The sequence below is a fragment of the Rhinichthys klamathensis genome, unplaced genomic scaffold, assembly GCF_029890125.1.
Source record: "Rhinichthys klamathensis goyatoka isolate OS25496 unplaced genomic scaffold, OSU_Roscu_1.1 h1tg000206l_1, whole genome shotgun sequence".
In the NCBI taxonomy this organism is placed as follows: domain Eukaryota; kingdom Metazoa; phylum Chordata; class Actinopteri; order Cypriniformes; family Leuciscidae; genus Rhinichthys; species Rhinichthys klamathensis.
In genome coordinates this window covers 4,636-15,000 of record NW_026606731.1, presented here as the reverse complement: position 1 = coordinate 15,000, position 10,365 = coordinate 4,636, and the positions used below count along the sequence as shown (strand labels likewise).

The window sequence follows — 10,365 nt, the reverse complement described above, 5'->3', positions numbered from 1 at the left end:
ACATGCCCTGATTCTTTTTTTGACATTACTTGAATCCCTCAACCATAGCAAAACCGTTTGAGATATTCAATATCTGTTCACAATTTAGCATCTTCAATGTATTTTCATCATGTTGAAAAAGTTTGGCATGAATAAAATAAACTACTTAGGAGGAGTAGCTAAAAACTCAGAATCTGAAATCCACATTCAAACCAAAATATCTGACTTCCTGTTGGTCGTAGCTAATTACGGTAAATTAGAAAGTTGTCCGGCTCGAAGAGTACAATATACATATCGAGTTTTGTTACTGTAGATAAAACTAACCCCCCCACTTTTGTCAAAAGCATTTAGGAAGTGACACACTTCCTGCTGCCAGTTGGTGGCGCTATAACTTTGACTCACAATAGTCACATCCATGTGATCGGGCTCTTACAACGAACACACTGTTGAAGTTTCATCAAGATCAGTTAATGTATGCAGTAGTTATGACACACTTCCTGTTTCACGTTTCTCGCCATAATTTTGTTTCCTCGCCACGGCCAAACCGTTCGAGATATCAAAAATCCCCTCGCAAACTTTCATCCTCAATGTCTTGACTTCATGCTGACCGAGTTTCGTGCCGTTTGTTTGAATTCTCTAGGAGGAGTATTTCACATTCCATTGCGTGTGTTTTACCAACAACCCTAAATAGCCGACTTCCTGTTGGGCTGGGGTAAAAAGTAAGAGTGTGAAGTATATATGAAACGAGGAGATCTACATGTGTACCGAGTTTCATATTATTACATGCAAGCGTGTTTGATTTATGGACCATGTTTTCGGACCCCGTTCCAGGGGGCGCTGTCGAGCCCCCCTGCCACGCCCGGGTACCATCTTCAGCCCGGCCCTGATGGCCGCGGGTTCTGACATGTGTGCAAAGTTTCAGGAGTTTTTGAGCATGTTAAGGCCTCCAAAAGTGTCCAAAAGGTAGCAGAAAAATAATAAGAATAATAATAATAATAATAATAATAATAAATAATCCTAAGGAAAACAATAGGGCCTTCGCCCTTTGGGCTTGGGCCCTAATTATAGGCTATCTCATAGAGTCAGTGGGAATCCTGGTTCTTTAAGGATAAAGGGAAAAAAATAGGGCTGAGTGTGTGCATTAAAACCTTGATTTTTAGTTGTTTTGGCTTATTTTAAATCATTTTCAGTCATCCTGTTTGAGAACCACTTCTCAGAGTGTGTTTTTGGCGTGTTGCTAGGAAGTTCTGGCTGGTTACTAGTTATTGGCTTACTGACTAAGTTAAAAGAGCCCACTTGATATCACTATACTATGGTCTCTAGATATGGCTTGGTTCATTCCTTTAATGTAACGGATAGTTCACCCAAAAATGGAAATTCTGCCATCATTTACTCCAAAACTTTATAAAAATATTTTTTAAAAGATATTCCGAAGAATCAACTGTTTTTGTCCACACAATGAAAGTCAATTGGGTCCAAAATAACACTATACCCTGTTGACTTTCATTGTATGGACAGAATTGTAGCAATAAACAGACTGAGTGCAGGACAAGATACATGTGGAAGTGTAATATGCGGTTATGGCTTTGTTAAAATCCCTAGCTCTATGATTGAGCTATAATAATGATCATGCTTGCCTTAGCAAACACCAGTGATGCATCTTAAAAAAGACTTGCCTCACTTGTCAGACTAGTTCTTGAAAATGGACTGGGTACATTCTTTTCTAAATGTTTGGAAATATTGATTTAGTCACATTCTTAGTTCTTACATTTTAACATCATAAATATAAATACTTGCTCAAATACACAGGAGATGGGCATTTGAATTAGGGTCACAGCTGTTAATAAGGCATGGGAACTCAGAAGAAGAAGAAAAAACAGCCCATCTCAAAGAAAGCAGGAAGAAAAAAAACCTCTTAAACATTAGCTACTGGCCTGGAAATAATAGAGGCTGAATCACAGCCCAGGGGGATCGGGTGATGCTAAACCAGTTGGAGTGATTGACTCAGCACTCACGCTTGCAGTAAAAGGTGAAAGAACTCATGTTTGGTTAGGAGGAAATGTTTTGAGTTTTTAGGGAATTACTACAGAGACAAGCCGAAATGTGTTGACGCCACAGGATGTATGACTAATGAGAATAAAAACTAAATTAAATACTCAAAATCATAGATTAAAAATGCATTTTTAACAGCATTTTGGAGTTTAACAACTAAATTGTGTAGTTTTTTCATACATTTTGAGTCTAAATAATATTTGCTACACTAATTTCCCATTTTCGATTCATTGTGCAAAACATCTCTGCTTAGAAACGAATTGAAAGCAAAGGCACAAACTTTAAATGACTGGAGGATTGCTCTGAACATTCATCGTGCGTGGGGTTATGTTTGTTTCACAGCATTTCAGTGGCATTTGGAGTTAAAAGAAAGGTCACTGATGCCCTGGTAGGGCTTTCAGCTTGGATCTTACTCCGATTGACCTTTCGACAGTGGTGTTAGTTTCAGGATTTTGAAAGTTCTCCCACACCAACCCTGTTCCCTGTAGTTATCCGTAACCTTATCAGGAAAAGCACTGGCTTGCATGACCAGCTCTTAACCTGTTGTGTGGGTGTACAGGACACTATACTGATGGTAATGTTGAGGTTTGGTAATAGAAGAAACGTATAGTTGCCATCCTTGGTGTTGTTAAGATGGTAAGTTTAGACTGAATCCCACCAAATACTATTGTAATTTAGTTTTGGTCACACCATGCCTCTTTACTTTGAATATATCTTAGTTTTTTTAATATTCTCAATTTTTTCACCCTCATGTCTCTTCAAAACCTGCATGATTTTCTGTCTTCTGTGAAACACAAAATAAGTCCACCGGTTGCTTTTCCCAAAAAAATTATCCAAAAGCACTAATCATAAAACTGATCCATATGACTGAAATTCTGATCTTTTCAATTAATTTGATCTTATTTGACTTTGATCAAGTTCACATTGTTAAAATGCGTCTAAACGTTTCGTACATTAACCAGACATTCCTATTTATCTCACAAACATGGCAAATTGGGGTTTTTTGTGAATTTGCATCAAATCACTGCCTTTTTCCTCATTTGGTGGGTGGCAGGTTTCAAGCTGGTTTGGCATTGGTAAATGATTTACTGGAAGTATCTGAAAATTACCCTTGGCCTATTTTGTATTGCACCAAGCCACAACAAAGGGAAGTGAAGATTAAATCATTTTCGGAACACAAAGGTGCACACCATAAATAATAGATTGCATTATTTCAGCTACCCCATTTCCTTTTAGAGAAAACATCATGTACACGTTACAACGCTGCCTAATTCAAGCAGATAAATAGTGGCTGTTAATGCATGAAAATGAAATTCAGCATTAACAATCACCATCTTTATTCTAATTTAAAGGGCTTTGATAACATATCTGTGAAAATAAAAGACATTACGAGTAAAAAAGACTGAAAATAAGTGCACGTTTGTGCGGGTAGTGAATATTTTCAGTTTCCAACAAAACTTGTTAATTATTCAACAAGAGAAATAAGCAGAGTTATTCATCATTGTGCAACAATTCGGATACCACATGACAACTTACAGTGTTTGACTTTTTCGTTTTTAACTCATTGCGACCTCTATGAAAATGATGGATACAGCGCGGGTGCGAGCATGGGCGTGTCGTGATGCACGAGTGACTGATTACCATGGAAACGTGAAAGTCACGTAGGCTATGTAGATAGACTATATTGACTCTTTGAATTTTAAATCTGGATGTATACACATTGGCCCACTTGCCCTATGAAAAACATCCCCCGCGCAATCTACGCCCATACAGCTGTCTGGCCTAGATTGACAGCTGCTGAGTAGAATGGGAGACGAGACAATACTTTGATTTTTTGCTCTATAAGATAATGATTGTCTGTGTGAACCTGCATGCTATGCCAATGCCACCCTCTGATTTCATCACAGTACTCATTTAGTATGACTTCTAATGTTTAGGGATGGCTTAGCAAGGGATTCATTGTTTATGTGGTGGGCAGTCAAGTAAGAATGCATCTGAAATCTTTTACAAGAGCAGGTCACAATTGTGAGTTTACTTTTATTCAGCCTTGGATAAGGTCTAATTGTAAATGCTCTGTTCACACTATTTATTCATTTATACATTAAAGGTGCAATGTGTAAAAATTTTGAGTATCTATTAACAGAAATGCAATATCACATCCATAACTATGTGTTCAGTGGTGTATAAAGAACTTACTTCATAAACCTTAATGTTTTTATTACCTTAGAAAAAGGCATTTATATCTCCATAACCGCGGGCACCCCCTTCTATGAAGGTCGCCATATTGTGACGTCATGTTTCTACCGTAGCCGACAGCGAACAAACAGCGTTACAGAGCGCGTTTCGTCACTACATTGAAAGAGAAGCCGCAGAAAGCTAGAAGCTAGCCATAGACACAGTGAGTAGTGACTTTTCCCTTGTCAGTGGTGTAATCCAACTAAAATATGTAGTTGGATTGTTTCATGTAACTTAGTTCTTCTCCCTCGCTGTGTTATGGCTTTGCTATGTGGGGATAAATGTGCTGGTTACGTTCGTGAGACAGCTGATTAGTAGGCTACTCTTGTCATTGACCGTAAAACAGTAACATGAATCACCAACCCGTCGATCGCGGTCGACAAGTCGATCTTGGAAGCATTTTAAGTCGATCGAGTTTCCAAAATCAGAGAAAAAAAGCCTATTGTGTGTAGTAAATGGTGTCTAGGGGATGCGGAGGCGCGCGCGCTGTTACAGTCATTTTTGCCGCACGCACCTTTGGGCTCATGCGGACGCGTCCAGTATAAACAAGGCTTAACGCTTTAACCAGCTCAGCCACAGTAACAGCTCATATTAGCCAGCTAAACTTTTACTACCCTGTTAGAAAAAATATATAGTTGCATAGTTTCATGTGGTTCTTCTCCCTCGCTGTATTATGGGTTTGCTATGTGGGGAGAAATGTGCTGGTTACGTTCGTGAGACAATCAGCTGATTACTATTATTATATTATCTATTAAGACCCTTCATCCTCACCTGACTATGGCTTTGTAAACTTTATCCATGATATGGTTTATAATGGACTGTGGTACAGAAACTTGGTTTACTCTGGCTATTCTCTGCTGTCTCAGACGACGATGTTTGTCCCGTTTTAGCCACCGTAGCTTCTTCGAAAGGGAGGGGTGAGCAGTGGGCTGAGCCCGTAGTGCAAACTCGCAACCGAACCGCTAGATGTCGCTAAAAATCACACACTGCACCTTTAATGATGCATTCCAATTTTAGTTTTTCATAATTGTTTTTAAATAAATGTAATAAATGGTGTTTTCACTCAAAAATTTGCTAGGCTAGTAAATTTCACAAATAATTACAAGAAACGACAAGTAAAACATTGAATTAAAACTTAAATAGTATTTTCTTGTAAAACATACTCCAACAATCTTTGTTTTATTTACAGCGTTGAAAAATCATTTTCTACAGTGTAGTAGATAATAGTTTTAACAAGCAGATAAATATCGAGAACCAAAAATGTGAATGAAAAGAGTGACTTGTCCATAGAATCATGAAGCCTGCTTGATTCAGGATATGTAAACTGCATTAAAAAAGTGATGTTTAAATGTAAAGGCCTGTTCACAAATTTTTGGTGTGATACATTTGGTGAGATAAACATTTCAAAGGTGCAGTCACATTTACATTTTTAGTGGTCACCCTAGACGGGAGTCATAAATGGAACATTGCACAGCACTTTGTGTACTAGAGTAACCAGGGTATTTCATCATTTCCATAAGTGCCTATGAGAGAGTGGAATTTTATTTTCATTCAGCCTGTCTGACATTTGTTGCACATTGGTTCGAATAGACAAATTGAATGCGAAATTCAGACCAGATTTTCTTGCCAAACACATTCATGTTGGTGTGAACCAGGCCTTAAATGCAGTAGCGCCTCAATGCAGTACATGAGATCCACGGGGAGGAGTCGAATCAAGATCCAAGGGGTGGAGATAGGTAGGATTAGGGGTGGGTTTAGGGATTAGGGGGCGGAGATGGGTAGGTTTAGGAATATGTAAGGTGGGAGGAGTTGGATCTGGATCCGACTCCTCCCCGTGGATTTCATGTTCTGCAGTGAGGAGCATCTCCTTAAAATGTGACTCTTTCTCTCCTCACAGGAAGAGGATATGCCAGAGGAAGTGAACATTGACGAGCTACTAGATCTACAGCGTGATGAAGAAAGGATAGAGAAGCTTAAGGTATCTGCTCTCTGAAAATACTGATGAAGAAACAATCAGAGTTGCTTGTCACATGTATGTGGTGTATATATTTTAACTAGCATTAAAGGAACAGTTCACCCAAAAGGAAATCATAATGAACTTTTATATGCAAATTCTTTCATCTTTTTGTTTTTCTTCTCATTTTCTGTTCCACATACGATTGAAAGCCATAGGGTTTGGGGACAACATGAATATATTCCTTTAACCAGCTAGATCTTTTTGGTCAAGCTCATACCAGCAGCCAATGGCGCCACCAGGGGGTGGCCAGGGGTGGCCACGGCCACCCCTGGCCGACTCCTGGCCACCCCACTGGCCACCCCAATGGCCAGAATAAAATTTAGTAGCATCAGTTATGCATTTCATAAATAAGTAAAAAATATTCTGTGTCGTGACGTGCTTTTTGAAGTGCCAAATTGTTACAGTATTCTGTGACAGCAGCTTTTTGATGTGTCTTTGCCACGTTTTGACAAGCAGGGATACAAACAGCGCGCCTCCCGCTTTTTTTTTTTTTTTTACGTCAGTTTGGGTGACAAAGTCATCTGAAGTCATTCCATAGCTTAATGTGAGGGACAGAAGTCTATTTACATCATTAAAGTATATGGAAACTCCTTTTCCCTTCTCTGCGGCTGTCAATCACTTTTCCATTCATACTCAAACAGCGCGCGCGCCTCTTGGATGCACGGTAAAACTCTCTCCAATATGATATATTCACATTATAATGCATGATCTGTAGATAAAAGGCTGTAGATTTGCATAAAATTACTTTATTTTGTTGGAGTTTGTTGTTGTTTTTAAACGACTCACTACCGTGTGCTTGCTAGATCATCACACACACATCACAGGGACTATTAATCGACATCAAACGCACAATAACTGGAATATAAAACTGAAACAAAGGAACAAATCGCACTAGGATTTGTGCGCTCGACATTTCTTCGCTTTGTGACGTGAACTTATAAATGCGCACTTATGCAGCGCAGCGCTGCACACATAGAGTCACCATGTTGCTTTGAGCACATCATTCTGCACCCGTGATGCGCATACAGGTGTGTGCGCTCTGTTTTTCATGTTATCATGGGTTTGAGCACTGAAATATTATTAAAAGCCAATATATTTTGTTATACCTAGCCTGCTCAATACATTTAAAATAAGCATAATTTAATTGTATATTATTTCTTTGTAGTGTAGGTTATATTTCTGAATTCTTGACATTAATATATAATTATAAAATTGTGAAATGTATGATTGCCTGATTGAATTTTATAAGAGAACTAATAGTAATTTGTTTTTTATTACCATATTTAGATTTTATAAAATTACTGTGCAGATTTTTTCAAGAATTACTTTTTGCTGCTGATTTATACACTCATTAAGTTTATTAAAAATTCATAGTACATTTATGTAATATTTAAAGGTGTATTAACTGTAATCTTACACTGCAAAATAATAACTTAAAAAGGATTAAATTCATCACAATTATGTAAGTATCTGGAAATTTGCCGTGGGGCGAGGGCCCTTATATATATATATATATATATAATATATATCATTATATATAATATATATTAGTAGGGCCCTACTAATATCATTAGTAAGCTAACATTAAATATAACACAATAAACCAAAGTATATAAGTAGGAGTTTCCTTAAGTCTTTCTGATAGTTTTCTACAGGCCGGTTTACTACAACAGTAGAATACAATTCTGAAATTATGGTTTATAGTTTTGGTGTGCCACCCCAAGATTTTAAGTGGCCCCATCTGGCCACCCCTATGAAAAATTTCTGCAGGCGCCACTGCCAGCAGCAAGAGCAGAATCAAACCAGCATAAACCATCCTGGACTATAAATTCATTTTCAACAGGGAAGAGATCTGTGTCACGCTTTTTATCAAATCTCTTGATTTCTTTTTCTTACAGGACATCCTTCATACCTGCAGTAACAACACAGAAGTAAGCTATTTTTATTCTATCACACAATTTGAATTAAACATCTCTCCTTTTTAAACAAAGCTGTTCTGTCCTTTTTTTGCACATAGTTTAATTTTTTTAACAAAATAACCCCCTGCAGTGTTTGACACAATGGTAAATCACTGTCACACTCTAGGAAATAGTGACTGACAGTGTTGAGGAATAGACAAAACTCTCATGTTTTGTGTTAAGGGATAACACATGTTTTGATTAAATGAAATAAAAAAAATCTGGCACTAGTTAAACATAGCCTACTATAATGCAATATTTGATGCGTTTTGCCACCAAATGATGTAGTTACAACAACTACCAGCAGGGACTAACTAACATATGCTAACCAGCCAAACCTTCACTTCTGTTCGACAACTCGTCCTCTGCTCCCCTCTATTGACAAATTTGATATTGACAAGTCAATAATTTTAAAAGCTTTTCTGGGGCTGTTCTTCGTACATGGATTAATCATTTATTTTGGATTTGACATGTTGACGATTTGACATGATCCAGGATTATTAGGTTCTTCGAATGTCAAAGTTTGCTCATAGCAAAAATGTCCGTAAGCCCAAACAGGACCAGGCTTATTTCACATACACAAGTTTTGACTGCCTGTCCAAGCCATTGCTACTTTCTTAAAAGAGCCCCCTATTTAACCAGGGACATTAATAATTCAAAATAAAAATGGAAATATGTTTTTATATATAATAATTTTAAAATTAATTAGAAACTAATTATAATGTTGTGAAGTCTAATTATAATGTCCAACTTTTCTCATTGAGAGATTTATTTGTGAGGGAATAATAATCTCATAATTGTATTGGATCCTTAGACACATTACATACAGTTAGTTTGAACCATGCGTAAATCTGAACGCTGACAGCTATTATACGGGTGGCTTGATGAAGTGCAGGAGATGCAGATAGCTTAAAAAAAAGGTTGTGCCATATTTTATTGACCCTTAAGAAGCTTTATCCGCATCATGTGTAAAATGAAATTAATTGCTAATTACAATAGGCTACTGAAAAAAAGTGTAAAGCCTCTAAAAATACTAGAAGAACTTGTGAAAAATGGAAATAATTGGGTATAAGAAACATTGACACATTTCATTTATCGATTTTAAATTTTATGTCATTTTGCCTGCTTGACTGTTTCCTTTTTTAAATTATATGATGTCATAATGTTACTGTGTTGATGCCAGCCAATCGCTTACATTGCTGATCATGGTTTGAGTATCAATATATATATACGTATATATATATATATATTAATGCCCTTTCCAATGATCACATGCACAGTAATATCAACTTCATCCAGATATTTTAATCAAATCTGCAAATTCACTTGAAGAACCAAATTATCCATAGATCAATGATCACAATTAGAAGATCTGGCATCTGTCAAATCAAGTGAATTATGAAGATCGGAGCCCAGGGGCCGGTTGCATAAACTTCTTAGACTATAGTCTTACAAGTTAGTCATCTAATTTGTTTCTTCAAGACTGGTCATAGCTTTTTTAAATCTGTTACATAATAGGGTAGATTGGTTTGATTTAGGCCTAATTTATTGCTAGTTGGTCAGACTAGTTCTTAAGACACCGTCTTAACTTGGTCACCGTCTCAACTGGCCCCAGGTCTTATATGGTTTACAAGTTGCTTGTTTTCATTCAGTTACTACTCTGTTGACACATTCCATCATGTCTTTCGGTATAAAGATTCTTCTATGATGTGCTTTTCCTCCTCATCTTCATCAGGTTTTTATCACAGAATTGGTGAATAAACTTCACGGTTTGCAGAAACAAGAAGATCTCCACAACAATGGCATTGAACATCCCCAGCTTCACGTCTTCCCTGACCGCCAGGGCTCTTCTGACACTGAGAGACTCTGAGCACCTGCACATCTACGGCTGGTCAGTCTCCTGTATCAAAACATCAGCAGCACTTCTGTAAAATATAGACAGGTTGCTGACTTCAGTTTGTATAGTAACAAAACAATACAAAACGTATAAAAATATTTATGTAAAAAAAAAAACTCAGAGTAAAAAACTGAGTGACTGAGCACAGCATGGACCCTTTACAAGTTGTCATCATTATTTTGACATTTTTAAACAGTGAAAAATGAGACTTGTTTGTTAAAACATAT

General features: G+C 37.2%; 2 protein-coding genes across 2 annotated transcripts in view; both read left to right on the top strand.

The window, feature by feature from the left end:
- The window catches only part of tpst1 (tyrosylprotein sulfotransferase 1), a 361,312-nt gene extending 357,474 nt beyond the window's left edge, over positions 1-3,838 (top strand). The window contains exon 6 of the mRNA XM_056263309.1: positions 3,826-3,838. The gene's annotated coding sequence lies outside the window, so the exon portion shown is untranslated. The remainder of the gene's footprint in view (positions 1-3,825) is intronic.
- Positions 1-10,148, top strand: part of ppp1r14ab (protein phosphatase 1, regulatory (inhibitor) subunit 14Ab) — a 19,799-nt gene extending 9,651 nt beyond the window's left edge. The window contains exons 2-4 of the mRNA XM_056263323.1: positions 6,164-6,244; positions 8,182-8,214; positions 9,977-10,148. Of these exons, the coding sequence (XP_056119298.1) occupies positions 6,164-6,244; positions 8,182-8,214; positions 9,977-10,111 (249 nt within the window). The 3' untranslated portion in view covers positions 10,112-10,148. The remainder of the gene's footprint in view (positions 1-6,163; positions 6,245-8,181; positions 8,215-9,976) is intronic.
- Positions 10,149-10,365: the final 217 nt, after the last annotated feature.